At 43.1% G+C, this 18,904-nt stretch overlaps 1 protein-coding gene across 1 annotated transcript in view; it reads left to right on the plus strand.

The window, feature by feature from the left end:
• The window catches only part of LOC110494954 (voltage-dependent calcium channel subunit alpha-2/delta-3), a 55,259-nt gene extending 36,960 nt beyond the window's left edge, over positions 1-18,299 (plus strand). The window contains exons 16-38 of the mRNA XM_021570293.3: positions 60-140; positions 1,629-1,703; positions 7,470-7,553; positions 8,264-8,335; positions 9,366-9,427; positions 10,141-10,208; positions 10,371-10,416; positions 11,216-11,313; positions 11,505-11,598; positions 11,876-11,971; positions 12,085-12,203; positions 14,275-14,352; positions 14,556-14,617; positions 14,719-14,763; positions 14,952-15,014; positions 15,101-15,171; positions 15,255-15,330; positions 15,466-15,506; positions 15,619-15,674; positions 15,774-15,891; positions 16,952-17,064; positions 17,388-17,470; positions 17,666-18,299. Of these exons, the coding sequence (XP_021425968.1) occupies positions 60-140; positions 1,629-1,703; positions 7,470-7,553; positions 8,264-8,335; positions 9,366-9,427; positions 10,141-10,208; positions 10,371-10,416; positions 11,216-11,313; positions 11,505-11,598; positions 11,876-11,971; positions 12,085-12,203; positions 14,275-14,352; positions 14,556-14,617; positions 14,719-14,763; positions 14,952-15,014; positions 15,101-15,171; positions 15,255-15,330; positions 15,466-15,506; positions 15,619-15,674; positions 15,774-15,891; positions 16,952-17,064; positions 17,388-17,470; positions 17,666-17,758 (1,794 nt within the window). The 3' untranslated portion in view covers positions 17,759-18,299. The remainder of the gene's footprint in view (positions 1-59; positions 141-1,628; positions 1,704-7,469; positions 7,554-8,263; positions 8,336-9,365; positions 9,428-10,140; positions 10,209-10,370; positions 10,417-11,215; positions 11,314-11,504; positions 11,599-11,875; positions 11,972-12,084; positions 12,204-14,274; positions 14,353-14,555; positions 14,618-14,718; positions 14,764-14,951; positions 15,015-15,100; positions 15,172-15,254; positions 15,331-15,465; positions 15,507-15,618; positions 15,675-15,773; positions 15,892-16,951; positions 17,065-17,387; positions 17,471-17,665) is intronic.
• The last annotated feature ends 605 nt before the right edge of the window (positions 18,300-18,904 follow it).

Raw genomic sequence — 18,904 nt, forward strand, 5'->3', positions numbered from 1 at the left:
TGTGTGTGTGTCTGTCTGTGTGTGTTATACTCACTCTTTCTCTCCTCTCTCCTCTACAGAAGAACCAGGGTATACTCCTAGGGGTAGTGGGCACAGACATTCCTCTTCAGGAACTCATGAAGATCATCCCTAAACACCTGGTACTGGGTTTACTAACCCATGTTTATGACCCATTAGATGTCTTGTCATTTACTGTTGTACTGTACTCTACTTTATGTAATCAAGTATCTCTATATTAGAGGTCGACCGATTATGATTTATCAATGCCGATACGGATTATTGGAGGACCAAAAAAAGCCGATACTGATTAATCAGCCAATTTTTTTTTTTATATATAAAAATATTTGTAATAATGACAATTACAACAATAATTGTGAACATTTTTATTTTAACTTAATATAATACATAAATAAAAATCAATTTAGTCTCAAAAAAAGTATGAAACATGTTCAATTCGTTTTATTAAGGCAAAAACACAGTGTTGGAGAAGAAAGTAGAAGTGCCATGTAAAAAATATAACGTTTAAGTTCCTTGCTCAGAACATGAGAACATATGAAAGCTGGTGGTTCCTTTTAACATGAGTCTTCAATATTCCCAGTTAAGAAGTTTTAGGTTGTAGTTATTATAGGAATTATAGGACAATTTCGCTCAATACCATTTGTATTTCATATACCTTTGATGTTGGATGTTCTTATAGGCACCATAGGCACCATAGTATTGCCTGCCTAATCTCGGAAGTTGATAGGCTTGAAATCATAACAGCACTGTGCTTCAAGCATTGTGAAGAGCTGCTGGCAAACGCAGGAAAGTGCTGTTTGAATTAATGCTTAAGAGCTTGCTGCTGCCTACCACCGCTCAATCAGACTGCTCTATCAAATATCAAATCAAAGACTTAATTATAATATAATAAACACACAGAAATATGAGCCTTAGGTCATTAATATGGTCAAATCCAGAAACTAGCATTTTCGAAAACAAAACGTTTATTCTTTCAGTGAAATATTTTTTCGAACGGGTGGCATTCATAAGTCTAAATATTTCTGTTACATTGCACAACCTCCAATGTTATGTCATAATTATGTACAATTCTGGCAAATTAATTACGGTCTTTGTTAGGAAGAAATGGTCTTCACACAGTTCGCAACGAGCCAGGCGGCCCAAACTGCTGCATATACCCGGACTCTGCTTGCACAGAACGCAAGAGAAGTCACACAATTTCCCTAGTTAATATTGCCTGCTAACATGATTTCTTTGAACTAAATATGCAGGTTTAAAAATATATACTTGTGTATTGATTTTAAGAAAGGCATTGATGTTTATGGTTAGGTACATTGGTGCAACAACAGCGCTTTTTCGTAAATACTCTTTTAGCGAAGTAGGCTGTGATTCGATTATAAATTAACAGGCACCACATTGATTATTTGCAAAACTGGACAAGCTAGTTAAACTAGTAATATCATCAACCATATGTAGTTAAATCGTGATTATGTTAAGATTGATTGTTTTTTATAAAAATGCCAAAAATGCAGATTACCGATTATTATGAAAACTTGAAATCGGCCCTAATTAATCGGCCATGCCGATTAATCGGTCGACTTCTACTCTATATACTGTTTTTATGCCTTCAGCTGGGTATCCACGGTTACGCCTTTGCCATCACAAACAACGGCTACATCCTGACCCATCCGGACCTGAGGCCACTGGTAACACACTGTCTTTTAAACACACTCATACATTATGTCCCCTGCCTAGGGTTGTAAAATCAAAGGTTTCCTCAGAAATAATGGTTAGAGGATTCAGGATTTCCTGATTATCCCCTCCTTATACCGGGCATCGTCGAAGCAGGATTTCTGGAAAACCTGGGAATTCTGGGAAAGTTGCCTGAATTTTGCGACCCTACCCCTACCCCTGTCCCTAACCCCTGTCCCTAACCCAAGCCTTGCCACAATGCACTAACCCTAACCCAAAAAGCCTTTACACATACTAATCTTTGGAGTGGTTAAACAGCTATAGTACATTGCAGTTTTCCCCTCCCCACTCAAACTCCTCCCAGAGAGTCCTAGCAAAATTATTTTTTAAACATTTTTTAAAACATTTGAATTGAAAACGATCACAATAAGGTACATTGTTACCCAGACATTTGATATTGAGATACAAATGGCTGCATTGGACCTTTAAAGACATTCTCCGGAACTTTGGCGCCTACTGAACGACTATTTCCTGCTTTGGGCCGGATGTGTCAGTGTGTAGTTCATACATGCATAATCTATGAGCAGAATTACTGTTTTACCTCAATTAACCACGAAATCCCTAGTTTGTTTTTCTGGAAGCTGTGCTGCACTATTTTCCCTAAATTTTTCCCCAAGTGGGTCAGCCTCCTAGCAATTCGAGTTCTTGCCAATGAGCTTCAGCGCCTCACCATTTGAGGGAACACAAGCAAGATGCACACACAGCAGAGCAAGAGAGAGAGAGAGCACAGGGACATGTTGCATGTACAGTATGTGTACATACGGTGCTTTAGGAAAGTATTCAGACCCCTTTACTTTTTCCACATTTTGTTATGTTACAGACTTATTCTAAAATGGATTTAAAAAAAGTTCTCAATCTATCCACAATAGCCCATAACGACAAAGCAAAAAACACGTTTGTAGAAATCTTTGCACATCTCAAAAAAAAAACTAAACAGAAATATCACATTTACATAGGTATTCAGACCCTTTACTCAATACTTTGTTGAAGCACCTTTAGTCTTCTTGGGTATGACGCTACAAGCTTGGCACACCTGTATTTGTGGAGTTTCTCCCATTCTTCTCTGCAGATCCTCGAAAGCTCTGTCAGCTTGGATGGGGAGTGTCACTGCACAGCTATTTTCAGGTCTCTCTAGAGATGAGGTTCAAGTCCAGGATCTGGCTAGGCCACTCAAGGACATTCAGAGACTTGTCCCGAATCCACTCCTGCGTTGTCTTGGCTGTGTTCTTAGGGTCGTTGTCCTGTTGGAAGGTAGACCTTCGCCCCAGTCTGAGGTCCTGAGCGCTCCGGAGCAGGTTTTCATCAAGGATCTCTCTGTACTTTGCTCCATTCATCTTTCCCTCGATCCTGGCAAGTCTCCAAGGCCCTGCTGCTGAAAGACATCCCCACTGCATGATGCAGCCACCACCATGATTCACCATAAGGATGGTGCCAGGTTTCCTCCAGACGTAACGCTTCGCATTCAGGCCAAAGAGTTCAATCTTGTTTTCATCCAACCAGAGAATCTTGTTTCTCATTGTCTGAGAGTCCTTTAGGGGCCTTTTTGGCAAACTCCAAGCAGACTGTCGTGCCTTTTACTGAGGTGTGGCTTCCGTCTGGCCACTCTACCATAAAAGAGAGCTGCAGAGATGGTTGTCCTTCTGGAAGGTTCTCCCATCTTCACAGAGGAACTCTTGAGCTCTCTGACCATCGGGTTCTTGGTCAGCTCCCTGACTAAGGCCCTTCTCCCCTGATTGCTCAGTCAGTTTGTCCGGCGGCCAGCTATAGGAAGAGTCTTGGTGTTTCCAAACTTCTTCCAATTAAAAACGATGGAGGCTGCTGTGTTCTTGGGGACCTTCAATGCTGCAGAAATGTTTTGGTACCCTTCCCCAGATCTGTGCCTCGACACAATCCTGTCTCGGAGCTCTAGAGACAATTCTTTCGACCTCATGGCTTGCTTTTTGCTCTGACATGCACTGTCAACCGTGGGACCTTATATAGACAGGTGTGTGCCTTTCCAAATCATGTTCAATTAATCTAATTTACCTCAGGTGGACTCCTATCAAGTTGTAGAAACATCTCAAGGGTGATCTGTAACGCTCGTCTGAAGAAGAGGGAGTGGACCAAAGCGCAGCACGTGTTCATGATGTTTATTAAAATCTGAACACTAGAACAAAATAACAAAGAGCAAAAACTACCATGAACAGTTCTGTCAGGTGCAGAAAAACAAAACAGAAAATAACTACCCACAAAACACAGGTGGGAAAAAGCTGCCTAAGTATGATTCTCAATCAGAGACAACGATAGACAGCTGCCTCTGATTGAGAACCAAATACAAAGAAATAGAAAACATAGAACTAAAGAAACTAGAATTCCCACCCTAGTCACACCCTGGCCTAACCAAAATAGAGAATAAAACCCTCTCTATGGCCAGGGCTCCGGACTGGACGCTGTCGCTGGTGGCTCCGGACTGGAGGGCGTCGCTGGAGGCTCCGGACTGGAGGGCGTCGCTGGAGGCTCCGGACTGGAGGGCGTCGCTGGAGGCTCCGGACTGGAGGGCGGCGCTGGAGGCTCCGGACTGGAGGGCGGCGCTGAAGGCTCCGGACTGGAGGCCCTCACTGGAGGCTTCGTGCCATGTCTCACCACTGGAGGCTTCTTGCCATGGATCAGCACTGGAGGCTTCGTGCAATGGATCATCACTGGAGGCTTTGTGCAATGGATCATCACTGGAGGCTTCTTGCCATGGACCATCACTGGATGGAGGAGACGTATGTGCAGTCTGGTATGTGGAGCTGCCACAGGGCTCACCTGGCTGGGGAGACATGCAAGAGGATTAGTTCTGGGCGCAGGCACAGGACTCACCAGGCTGGAGAGAAATACTGGAGGCCCTGTCCTAGGCAGAGGAACTGGATACACTGGGCCGTGGAGGCACACTGGAGATCTTGAGCTAAGACCCTGCACAACCCGTCCTGGCTGGGTGGTGACTTTGGCCCGGCACGTGCGGGGCGCAGGCACAGGACGCACTGGGCTGTGCAGACGCACTGGAGACACAGTGTGCAAAGCCGACGCAGGATGTCCTGGGCCGTAGAGACGTACTGGAGGTCTGGAGAGCAGGGCTGGCACTGCTCACACCCCAATAACCTCACACTCAACGTCAACAAAACTAAGGAGATGATTGTGGACTTCAGGAAACAGCAGAGGGAACACCCCCCTTTCCACATCGATGGAACAGTAGTGGAGAGGGTAGCAAGTTTTAAGTTCCTCGGCATACACATCACAGACAAACTGAATTGGTCCACTCACACAGACAGCATTGTAAAGAAGGCGCAGCAGCGCCTCTTCAACCTCAGGAGGCTGAAGAAATTCGGCTTGTCACCAAAAGCACTCACAAACTTCTACAGATGCACAATCGAGAGCATCCTGGCGGGCTGTATCACCGCCTGGTACGGCAACTGCTCCGCCCTCAACCGTAAGGCTCTCCAGAGGGTAGTGAGGTCTGCACAACGCATCACCGGGGGCAAACTACCTGCCCTCCAGGACACCTACACCACCCGATGTCACAGGAAGGCCATAAAGATCATCAAGGACATCAACCACCCGAGCCACTGCCTGTTCACCCCGCTATCATCCAGAAGGCGAAGTCAGTACAGGTGCATCAAAGCTGGGACCGAGAGACTGAAAAACAGCTTCTATCTCAAGGCCATCAGACTGGTAAACAGCCACCACTAACATTGAGTGGCTGCTGCCAACACACTGACACTGACTCAACTCCAGCCACTTTAATAATGGGAATTGATGGGAAATGATGTAAATATATCACTAGCCACTTTAAACAATGCTACCTTATATAATGTTACTTACCCTACATTATTCATCTCATATGCATACGTATATACTGTACTCTATATCATCGACTGTATCCTTATGTAATACATGTATCACTAGCCACTTTAACTATGCCACTTTGTTTACATACTCATCTCATATGTATATACTGTACTCGATACCATCTACTGTATCTTGCCTATGCTGCTCTGTACCATCACTCATTCATATCCTTATGTACATATTCTTTATCCCCTTACACTGTGTACAAGACAGTAGTTTTGGAATTGTTAGTTAGATTACTTGTTGGTTATTACTGCATTGTCGGAACTAGAAGCACAAGCATTTCGCTACACTTGCATTAACATCTGCTAACCATGTGTATGTGACAAATAAAATTTGATTTGATTGATTTGATTTGATGTTTATTAAAATCTGAACACTAGAACAAAATAACAAAGAGAAAAAACGAACAGTTCTGTCAGGTGCAGAAACAGAAAACAACTACCCACAAAACACAGATGGGAAAAAGCTGCCTAAGTATGATTCCCAATCAGAGACAATGATAGACAGCTGCCTCTGATTGAGAACCACACCCGGTCAAACACAAAGAAATAGAAAACATAGAACTAAAGAAACTAGAATTCCCACCCTAGTCACACCCTGGCCAAACTAAAATAAAACCCTCTCCATGCCCAGGGCGTGACATGATCAATGGAAACGGGATGCACCTGAGCTCAATTTCAAGTCTCATAGCAAAGGGACTAAATACTTATGTAAATAAGATATTTCTGTTTATTACATTTTTATAAATTAGCAAAAAATTCCCCCAAAACTGTTTTCACTTTGTCATTATGGGGTATTGCGTGTAAATTGATGAGGATTTTTATTTACTTATTTTAGAATTACGCTGTAACCTAACAAAATTTGGAAAAGTCAAAGAGTCGGAATACTTTCCGAATGCACTGTATGTGACATAGTACACCATTTTCTCAGGCAACATTTTGCTCGTGAGCATTTACTTTCAGAACTACTGGCTAAAAAGTAAAGTATAGAAAAAGTACCGGAGAATCTCTTTAAATAAATAGTTTAAATACAGACACTGAATGCCTGTGTTTTGAAAAACAGAAAGTGTCCTTTTCTGTTACATGACAGACTATGTTGACCACATACACGTAAACAGTGTGAGTGTGTATTACCGAGGAAGTTTGGGAGACTCAATCTGTAATGCCCACCTTTTCCTTTGATGTATGCATGCAGGGAGGGATACAGGCCATTGCTACTACTGTAGGGCTGGCTGGCCCTGGCTAACTGAGCTAACACTAACCCAGAGGTAACCCTCCTGTCCTGTAACTGTACCATACAGAGACTAGACCACAGACACTCACTCTCTCTCTGGGACCCTGCATGGGTTCCACTGGAAACTGGTGCTAGTGGATCTGTGTGTAACAGTGTCTATGTGATGTTAGTACCTCTCTGTGACACTGTGTGTGTTTGTGTGCGTGTATATGTGTTTTAGAATGTGTTGGTTTTCTATGTACTGTAAGTGTGTGTTTCTCTGTGCTGTGACCGTGGTTGTCTCTTTTGAGGCTGTGCTAGACCCTACTGGACTTTGTGTGTGGGACTGGACATGTTTTTATGTTATTGGTTGTTGATTGAAGTGATCAATTTGGGATTGAATTTTGGGGAGTTCTAGCCTGGTGGAACCAGCCTGATCGCACGATAGCTCACATTTGGTTTGAGCACAGCGGTCAGACTGCTTAACCTGGCTAGGATTGTTCTGATTTTGAGCAAGACTGTGTGAACGAAGCCTTGTATAGGTTCACTCTTAACTTAGCTGTGCACCCAAACCATCCACAACGAAATCTAGACTTCCTCAATTTTTCCCATCAAATGTGTGTTCCTCTGTGCCTCAGTACCAGGAGGGCCAGAAGAGGAGGAAACCCAACTACAGCAGTGTGGACCTGTCAGAAGTGGAGTGGGAGGACAAGGATGACTTTGTACGTCTAAATCATGACGTAACAAAACAATTGACACACACTCCTGATAAACTACTACTGCCTTTACTATACTTAAAGGGATACTTCGGGATAACTTCCCCAGAGTCAGATGAGCTCATGGATACCATTTTTATGTTTCTGCATCCAGTATGAAGGAAGTTAGAGGTAGTTTCGTGAGCCAATGCTAACTACTGTAGCGTTAGTGCAAGGACTGGAGGTCTATGGTATCTACTAGCATGCTATCAGTCACCTTAGACTTCCAGTCATTGCTGGTTAGCAATTGCGCAATATTCTTCAATCAGCACGCAGAGACATACAAATGTTATCTACAAGTTCATCTGACATCTGACCTGGAAAGTAGATAAAGGGCTTCATTGACAAAATCCTGAGGTATCCCTATTTATTTAAATAACCTGGAACATCCACTCAGTAAGAATTGCCACTGTTTTCCAGGAAGTTTTTATTTTTATTTAACTAGGCAAGTTAGTTAAGAACAAATTCTTATTTTCAATGGCGGCCTAGGAACAGCGGGTTAACTGCCTGTTCAGGGGCAGAACGACAGATTTGTACCTTGTCAGCTCAGGGACTTGAACTTGCAACCTTCCGGTTACTAGTCCAACGCTCTAACCACTAGGCTACCCTGCCGCTGTATACTTTAAGGCAGCATGGACTCTTTGCATCTTGATAAATATCCTGTTCTTATGTTACAGCTGCGTAATGCCATGGTCAACAGGAAGACTGGGACATTCTCCATGGAGGTGAAGAAGACAGTGGACAAAGGGGTGAGACTGACTGACTGAATGGGTTAACATATGGAATTGTTTTAAGAAAGCCAAACCAAGGATCATTTAGCTATTTGATTTAGAATTTTAGGACCCCTAAAAAAAAGTTTCAATAAAAGTTATTTCATCAAATGTGGCCTTAATGCTATTAGCCCATAGGAACACATTGAATACATTGCAAACAGATATCCCCAAAAATAAATAAAAAGGAACTATGTTTTGCAGTGTAAGTCCTATATCTGAGAGATCTACGAAAGATCAGGATATCTTTAAAAAATAGATATGTTTTAACCAAATTTAACCACTTTTTTTTATGTTCTAAACTACTTCCATATATGCTTCCATTTCTTTTTTAAACTGGTACCGGGCTACCTTCAGACGAGGCTTATGGGGTGGGCTTCCTAGAGCAAAACAACCAGCATGTACGTGTTCGTGACAGTCTCACCTGTTGATGGTGGGGTCATATTAGTGCAAAGTTTCCCAAACTCTGTTCTCTTTTCCCTCCCCCCTAACACTACACAGCTGATTCAAATTGTGATGATTAAATAATTATTTGAATCAGCTGTGTAGTTCTAGGGCAAAAAAAAAAAAAGTGCACCCCTTTGGGTCCCAAGGACAGAATTTGGCAAACCCTGTATTAGTGTGTAGGCTAAACCTTTCACACGCTACCGACAAGAATTTGGCAGATCGGTGGTGCCGACTGACGCTTGTGGGGGTCGTAGAGCAAAACGGAGAACGTCATCGTGTTTGTGAGAATCTCATCTTCGGACGCTACAGACGTTTTCTTGAGAAGACCGATTTGCGGGATGTTTCCTGGTCCACCGCTGTAGCTCTGCCACCTTCCACCGCAGATTCGAAAGGCCGACACCGGCGTAGCCCATTCAAAACAGAATTCTCTAGCGTAAACAGACATTTTTTATGGGGATTCTTTGATTATGCTAATTCGATTTCCGCAGGGGCACGGACTTCATATTTTAATGAGAGCCACTGGATGACTCCTCATTCTCCATGCTTTTCTATGTGCTTTCAGAAAAGACTCCTGAAGATGCACAATGACTATTTCTACACTGAAGTCAAGGGAACTCCCTTCAGGTAAGGGGAGATGCTTTGAGAGTAGGGTACACACACTTCTTTAGTTTTTCAGCACATTCATTGATTCATCCATAACTCTGATGTCCTGAGAGTTGACACGATGGCTGGTTCAGTGAGTGTTTAAGTGCCATGTGTCTCTGTGGGCCCATTTCCCAGACACAGATAACACCTAGTCCAGTCCAGTGGAGGTTGCTGAGCGGAGGAAGGCTCATAATAATGGCTGAAACGGAGCAAATGGAATGGCATTAAACACATGGAAACGTTGTGTTTTATGTATTTGATACCATTCCACCTATTCTGCTCTAGCAATTACCACAAGCCAATTCTCCCAATGTATTATGCCACCAACCTCCTGTGGCCTAGTCCTAGACTGAAAAGCAGTTTAATTTTTATTTAACTAGGAAAGTCAGTTAAGAAATTATTATTATTTGCCAAACCCTAACCTGGACAATGCTGGGCCAATTGTGTGCCACCCAATGGGACTCCCAATCCCAACTGGTTGTTATACAGCCTGGAATCAAACCAGGGTCTGTAGTGATGCCTCTAGCACAGAGATGCAGTGCCTTAGACTGCTGCGGCACAGTGGAGAATCCGCACTGAACATTATTTTTAGTCCAGGACTAGGCTTTATTCTGTGTTTGGGAAACCAGCCCTAAGAGTGTAACTGTTGACTTCTCTCTGCTGCTCACCCTGCTGTGTGTTTCTGTGTTCAGTGTTGGAGTGGCTTTGTCTAGAGGCCATGGCAAATTCTTCTTCAGAGGAAACGTCTCAGTGGAAGCAGGTAAGAGTCACTCACTCACTCAACGAACTATGAGAGCTTCATCAGTTTCATAGACGTTTATGGATATTCTGTACCTGTGGTCTGCCTGTTAAGGCCATATATCAGGGTACTCCGCCTGGCCCTGTTGAAGCCTCACTTATCTGATGTTCATGTGTTTTGCAGGGCTCCTTGACCTGGAACAGCCAGATGTTGCCTTGGCAGATGAATGGTAATGCAGGGGGTTTTGGGTGATGTGGGGGGTTATGAGCTTGGGATTGGTCAGTCAAGCCTTATATAGGTTATTGCTTTCTGTGGGTGTGTTTGTAAATTCACTCTGGAATGCCAGAGTGCGCTCAGTGTGCGCTTTGGACTTTTGTAAATTAAGAGCTTTGTAAGATTGTGTTTTGGTAAATTCAGAGTTTTGCTCTCGGAGTGCACATTGGACGCTCTGGCCGAGGAGTAGGGTTGATCCCAGCATTCTGACCTCAAAGGCTGTCAAGCACCCAAGCTAACTGGCTAAATCTTGCTAGCTTGCTAGCTAGCTCCTTCCAGACACAAATGAGAGAACACATCACTCTGACCATTTTACTCGCCCAAGCAGAGCTGGTTAGGCTGCTTTTCATGTTATCTAGAGTGTTGGTGACTGTAGCTGTGCTGCTGGCAATAATTGAATTATGTTTATTTGCCGTCACTTACTGAGACCTGTCATATTCAACGAGTGTTTGTGTGTTTGTAAATTCATCAGTTATTCTGCGCTCTGGTACTCAGTCAAGAGTGCTCTGAAACCTGAGTACATGGAGTGAAATTATATGAACGCACCTTGTTTGTCTTAGTAGGCATGTTATGTTGAGCCATGTGATATAACAGCATGTCTGTCTATGTTCTGTTCAGCTGAAACGCAGCAACATGGGTTATTTGCCTGAAATAGAGTGTGCCACTTTGTATATTTTTCTTTCTGTAATTTAGTTTAGTTTCTGTTGGTCAGCTCTCAAGTGTTTTGGGTGTGTGTCTACCTATTCATTTGACAGGACGTATTGCAACACAGATGAGCACCATGAGCACCGCTCCCTCTCCCAGATCCAGGCCATTAAACTCTACCTGACTGGACGCAAGCCACACATCAAATGTAAGTTACACCACACTGGGATCTATAGGCTACTGGGGTTTCATTATACATCCTGGGAAGTCATATAACCTAGCTGTAACCCTAACCCTCATTCCAACCCTAGCCTTAACCCTAACCCCATATCCTATGTCCTGTCTGTAGAGGACTTGGTAGTGTGTTTCCAGGACTGAACCACTCCCTCTCTGCTGTAGGTGACAGGGAGCTGATCCAGGAGGTGTTGTTTGATGCTGTGGTCACAGCCCCACTGGAGGCCTACTGGACCGGCCTGGCCCTCAACAAGTCCGAGTGAGTCTAGTCTACTAACTCCTGAACTTGAACTAACTCCTCCTCAACTCCTTTATGCCACACGCCTCCCTCTGTTGCTCTCACAGCTCTTTGCGGGGTTGGTGGTCGTCGTTAAACAGTTCAAAACATCAACGACATCAGCGCGTCACTGGGTCTCTCTGCTTTGATCACCCTTGTGGTTCCCGCCTCTTCCCACAATCCTCTCTACTCTGTGGTATCGTGATTAATGTGCTGAATGTATTGCTCTTTGTTTTCATTGTTTGCATCACCCCAACAGGAACTCAGACAAAGGAGTGGAGATTGCTTACCTAGGCACACGCACTGGCCTCTCTAGAACCAGCCTGTTTGTTGTCCCAGAGCACCTATCCAATCAGTGAGTACGATACTGAGCATCTGGCCAATCAGTGCAACAACTGAGACAAAGCAATGTACCAGTGACTTGTAGTCTCTCCTCTGACTCCTTCATGTCCTCCTGTGTCTCATCAGAGACTTCCTGACGGCAGAGGATAAGGAGGGGGTGTTCAACGCTGACCACTTCCCTCTGTGGTACAAGAGAGCAGCAGAGCAGGTTCCCGGCACCTTCGTCTACTCGATCCCCTTTGGAGGTATGGAGACACTTACACAAAACTTACCTTTACTCTATGTCCAGAATCCCCTCACCTGAAACACACCCGCACTTAACACAAGGTGTTACACCATCATTTACTTGCACTGTATTTCAATTAAGTTGTCTTTGAAATACAACTTCATTTTACTTTAATCAATATACAGTTTCTCTAACATACATTAGCTCACTCTCCTTTATTTGTAATTGAGTGTCACCTGTAGCCTATTTTCCTCCTCACCCCACTCAATAGATCTCTTTAGTTAACCCTGTCTACTGTATCTCTGTGGGTTACCGTAGAGATTCGGTGTGTCTCTGATAGGTTTTACCATGAAGATTTAGTGTATTTGTGTCACTGATATAGGGTGTAGTTAGCCTCGTCACTCTGGAAGACATGCACACATTAATCTGGTCTCCCGTAGCTGAAGGCGACATCGTGAACCCCGAAAAACATTTACCAGCCTTCTGGTTATCTATTTCCGATGAACTTTTCCTGTCACCGAAGGCAAATCTATAACCCGGAATGCCCTACCAGTTTTTACGGACTATCCACTCTGTGAAAATAAACGTTTAAATCCAACTTTTCCAGAGTTTACCGAATTCACACCATGTCACCTGTGAAAGGCCGTACATTTTCACTGACCAAATCCTAGGCGGGACAGCACGAAATGAGACGCAGAGACGTGACTTCAACAAAAAAGGAAACTGTATTCGGTGTTCTTTCAACTCTCCCCGGGACCGTAAAAACTAACAGTTGGTACCAAACGCCAATCCAACAGCTTGAGCCAAACCATTAACAGGACATCCTACTGTCCTGGAATTCACCATAGTCTCTGGCTCATCATCACTCTCCCCCCTCTGCCCCTTCAGTCTGGTCTTTAGAGAGCACAAACAATACTCAGTCAATTGTCCCCAGGTGAGCACATCAGTAGTGGCTGTGCTGCAGCCCACCTCCATCAGAGGGCGCAGTCGGACCACTTGACCCGTCTGAGCCCTCGCACACCCTAAAGCCAAAGGTTCGTTGCCAGCTGAGATCACGCGGTAATCTTGCATGGCGACAACTACGGAGTATGGGACTAGGGAGTGACTTTTGGAAAATGTGGATTTAAACATTTATTTTTACCATAGTTCACACACTTTATAGCCCGTACCGATCGGTAAGGCATTCCGTATTATAGTTTTTCCTTGTGATGGGAAAAGGTTCACGGAAATAGGTCAATCAGAGGGGCTGAGAAATATGTTATCGGGGTACAGGATGTGGCCTGCAGTGACAGGAGACTAGATTGTGTACAAGTCTCACTGAGCGAAGAGGCTAACTACACCCTTTATCAGAGACACAGATACAGCGAATCGTCATGGTAACCTATCAGAGATGCAGTACACATGGTTAACTAAAGAGATCTATTGAGTGGGGTGTGGGGAAAAAGGCTACAGATGACACTCAATTACAAGTTAGTGAGAGTGAGCTACTGTATATTATAGAAGCTGGGTTGAACAGCTCATCTCTCACTGCTGTCTGTAATTAATGTGCCCCACTTTCTTCCCACTGAGGGAAAGAGAGGATCAGGATCACACTGTTCCCTGTTATCTACCAGCCTCTACCTTCCTCTAACTGCTCTCATCCCTTAGTCTGTAAAATATCCCTCCTTTACTATCACCTCCCCTGTTTAATACTATAACCTCCTCCAACAATCCCTGTCCCCAGAGGTTCTATAGTGCTAGTACCAGAACTGTTTATTTTTCATAAGAACACATCACTCTGTCAGAATCACTTCAAACATCCTGGTTGTAGGCTACTGATGGGATTCCATCACTGAGTGGAGTACTGTGGTTTGCTATTGCCTGCTGAAAGCTGTGGGTATGGTGCCATCTTTTGGCTAGAAAAGGAGTATTCCCTTTTGTTTCTGACTTGGTTTTCCAGCTGTGATTATGCTGAGGTGCTGAGGGTGGAATGGAATATATAGTGTATTTTATAAGATCTTTTGAAATAGTAGGAATTGTTATTTTCCATTTACACAACATTTGTTGATTGAGGCTAATATCTGTGCTTCTGCGTTCCTGTTTTACTCCAGGAAATGAGAATAAGAGTGTGGTTTTGGCCAGCACTGCCATACAACTGCTGGATGACAGGAAGTCGCCTATTGTTGCCTGTAAGCTCCCTGAAAAAGACCCTAACTTCTCCCTGACATAGAGGGCTACTGTACCTGTTATAGGCTTGTAACTGTAATGTTTCAAACAATATAAAAACCCCTTTGAAGACATGTGAAGAAACTATTTAATACATTTTTAAATCCTCTTCTAGATGTACAGTGTGCTGACTGTTCTGTTTTGTTTTTGTTAAAACCCACTATAGCCGTTGGGATTCAGATGAAGCTGGATTTCTTTCAGAGGAAGTTCTGGACTGCTAGTAGACAGGTAGACACACACACACACACACACACACACAATATCCAGTGCTGTGAGACATGCTTTATGGATTATTCTAATCATTTATTCATCTTATTGATTTGATCCAGTGTGCCGCTCTGGATGGGAAGTGCACCATTAGCTGTGATAATGAGGTAAGACCAGACAGTAGCTGTCTGTCACTGGCTCATGCTACTTCCTGTTTTTTAGCCTGTGGTCCATGTCTCAGATTTTCTACTTACTGTCTATATTCTGACCTTTCTGTTTCCTCTCAGTTTTTAATTATTAAATGACGTCATGCCTTAAAGATCTGAATTAATGTTCCTTTCTTTATTTCTAACAGGACATCAAGTGTTACCTTATTGACAACAACGGATTTATTCTGGTCACAGAGGACTACTCTCAGGTACCATAAATTATATACTAGACGTGTGTGTGTCCTGTAGCTCCCCTGGTTCTTAGTATTTGCCTTTGAATAAACATCTTCCTCAGACGGGGCTGTTCTTTGGAGAGGTGGAGAGTGCTGTTATGAACAAGCTGCTTCTCATGGGCTCCTTCAAAAGGTTAGAGGATAAATCATGTTAGTCATACCATGAACACACACACACACACACACACTGAATAGTCTATTTTCTCCTCTCTCTAGGATCACTCTGTATGACTACCAGGCTCTCTGTAGAGTGTATGCTGGCAGCAGTGACAGCGCCCGCTCTCTATCACATGTAAGTAGTGTCCCTAAATATTATCACATGTAAGGACTCTCCCTAAATATCACATGTACATACTGTCCCTAAACTACTCATCAGACTTACATATACATCCAGTCAATGCTATTTATTTAATTTCTTCTCTCCCAGCCCTTCTCCATCGTGAAATGGCTCCTGACCAAACTTGTCATGTGAGAACAATAAAATAATCACCTTGATACGATAAAATAATGAGATGCACTGATTATCAACCACAATACATATTATTGTATTATTATATCAATGCATGTTTGTTTTCCTCAGTTTCCTGCTGGAGTTCAACCTTTACAGCTGGTGGCATGTTGATCTCTCAGTCAAAGGTCAGTGTTTGCAAGAATATACCTTGAGGTGTGTGGGTGCTTGCACACATGTGTCTTTCGTGTTTTTATTATGTTAAGATTTACATGTCCCATTTCCAGCCCAAAGGTCGAGGGGAAAGACCATGATGGTGCCATGTGACACGGAGTACCCTGCATTTGTCTCTGAGCGTACCATCAAAGAGACCACGGGAAACATTGACTGTGAGGGGTGTGCCAGGTACTTGTAACAGTTACCTTACCTGTGTATTAGGCACCGATAAACTCACTTAGCCTGTGTGTTGAAGGTGTATACACAATACAGGGTAATTTCATGCGTTAGTTCTGGGATAGGCGTCCCGTTAGCACAACTTCCGGTGAAACTGGAGGATGCGCAATTCAAATAAATAATCATAACAATTATGGATATTAAACATTTAGGTACATACAAGCGTCTTATATCGGTTGAAAGCTTAAATACTTGTTTAATCTAACTGCAGTGTCCGATTTACAGTAGGCTTTACAGCAAAAGCATGTCATATGATTGTTTGAGGACTGCGCCCCACATCAAAATATTTCTCCACCGGCACGTTTCATAAATTCACAAATTAAATATTCACATACTTTTTGAAAATCTTACTCTGATTTGTCATCCAAAAGGTCCCAGCTGTAAAATGTAGTGTCGTTTTGTTAGATTAAAATCCTTCTTTATATCCCAAAAAGTATTTTGTTGGCGCCATCGATTTGAGTAATCCACTCGTTCAACATGCCAAGATAGGAATCCGAAAATCTACCCCTAAACTTTGTTTCAACAAGTCAAAATGTTTCGATTCAAAGATACCATAAAATGTAATTAAGCTATAATATTTCATACGGAAAGAATTATGTTCAATACGAAAACGATATTAGCATGTGCGTGTCATCGTGCGCATACACAAATTTCCAAGTCTGTGTCCCTGTAGTAAAACACATTTTTCTTACTCGTTTTAGAAGAAACAAGCCTGAAACCTTGAACAAAGACTACTGACACCCAGTGGAAGCCATAGGAGTTGCATACTGGGAGCTAGATTTAATTATTTCCCTATACGTTCCATTGTAAGAGCATGGGCTCCCCCATTTCTACAAACTTCAAAGTGTCTTCTTACCAATGGTACAATTATATGCGTATTCTGGTTTCAGGGCCTGAACAACAGGCAGTTTAACATGGGCACGTCAGTCAGACAGGAAGTGGAGAAAATAGGGACCTAGCCTTATGTTAAAAGCATCCACTCAACTCTCTCTTTCTCTATCTCACTCCTCAGATCTTTTGTAATTCAGCAGATTCCCAGCAGTAATCTCTTCATGGTCGTCGTGGACAACAAGTGTGACTGCAGCTCTGCCCCCCTGGTTTCCATGGATCCCATCGAGATTATATATATCCTTTACTAACCCTCAATAAGTTTGAGGTGTTGGAGTGTATTGTTAGTACAAAGCTTTTGAGTGTTTTTTTAATATAAATGTTTTGTAAGTGAACTCTGAACTTAGACTTTAGTTTTCTGAGAATGTGAATAGCTACATTGTCAGAGGTATTAATACATTTCTCATACATGTAGCTATTTAAAGCGTGCATTACGGTTTGGTTTTCTCATCATGCTAGAAAGATGTTGCAGAAACAGTCACCACGCTATCAGTTCAATGTATCGGAGGTATCTGAGGTGTGGTTCATCATCAGTATTTCTATCCTTAACCACTCTGCACACAATGAGTCTCTGAAATGTGATAGGCTGAAGTTTCAGAAAGACAGAAAGCGGCCAGAAACGTGTCATCCTTTTCACCCCGAGGTACGCAGTGTGTAGATGTGTGTCTGCGTCACAATTCTGTGATTACACGGAAAGTACATGAACGCCTGTTTATGAGTGTTTAATAACATGAAATTAAGCATATGTGACCATCTGTATATTGTCTGAACCAATTATTGTATGTATTAATTCATTTCTATGGCCTGAAACTCCTGTGATGCCCCCTGTCTGATGCAGGAGAATGCCATGGAGTGTGGAGGAACAGCAGGCCTCTCTGCCCCCCTTACAGCAGCACTGCTCCCCCTACTGGCCACTTTCATTAGCAGGTGACCACACCGCCCTCGAGGCCCACCTTCCTGGACCCAACACTGGACCTAACACTGGAGAGATTGATAGACTGGCGCACCATCAAATGCTGACAACGCACAGGGAGCCTCGCCAACAAGAAGAACTTGCTCACAACTGAGTTACTTATTACCAACAGAGAGATGGACCAATTGTAAATCAATCTCCCTGACCAGCAGAGAAATAACAAATTAGACATTGTTCAAGACAAACAGAACAATATTCAAAGGGGGAAACAATATGGACTTTAGACAGAAAAAATATACCTGAGAGCAGCAATGAACGGGTTTCACAGGATGACAGAAAGGACATAAGATCAGTTGGATAACAAAGCCAGCCCTCTGTGATGTAGGAACTATCTTCCTTTATGTGCAGTCAGTGAAAGCATTACCATGTTGATTTAAATCTCAGTTGGTTCACTCCACATTAGCGTTCCAAAATACTTCTACACTCTCACAGCTGTAATACGCTGACTGTGCAAGCGGCAAGACAGGATTTTACAGAATAAAAGATCCACTTTTCCCTACGTTCAGACAACATAACACGGGAAACGATATGTGATTGTACAGATATACTAAACACAATATTTGACATTATTTATTGCATGAGACAAAGTCCACTTGATCAGTAATATTGTGGCACTGGTGACGATGAGATCCATAGTGCCACCATTTGGTCTGGTGCAGCCATCTAAGGTTGCAGTGACTTTATATTCACACAGCTACTAAGTACATAAGGTTTACATACCACATTTCATTGCCCCTTGTCCATCTGCTCAGTTCTTATAGCCAGTTACCCATGGTGGAATTATCTGCAGGGCTTGACATTAACTTTTTCTGAAACTTGTCCTTCAGACAAATACTTTTTATCCCTTGTCTGAACGGTTAAGGAGAACTGGCCAAAACCTCCCTCTGTTAAGGTGAGTGCAATGCAGATACTTGCAAAGGCTACAAGTCCAGCGTTCATCAAAGCACAGCTCCCCTGCCAAGACCTGCCTGCACTCTTGGCTCTGCATTATGTCAGTGTCTCAGAGTTCTGGTCAGAGTCTTGTAAGCAGGCACAGGTGTGAGCAAATAGTTCATGATTTAGTGATATCTTCCCTTACAAGCTGTCCTACAGCTTCATCACACT

This window comes from Oncorhynchus mykiss, chromosome 17, assembly GCF_057628025.1.
Source record: "Oncorhynchus mykiss isolate SJ-2025 chromosome 17, ASM5762802v1, whole genome shotgun sequence".
Taxonomy (NCBI): Eukaryota; Metazoa; Chordata; class Actinopteri; order Salmoniformes; family Salmonidae; genus Oncorhynchus; species Oncorhynchus mykiss.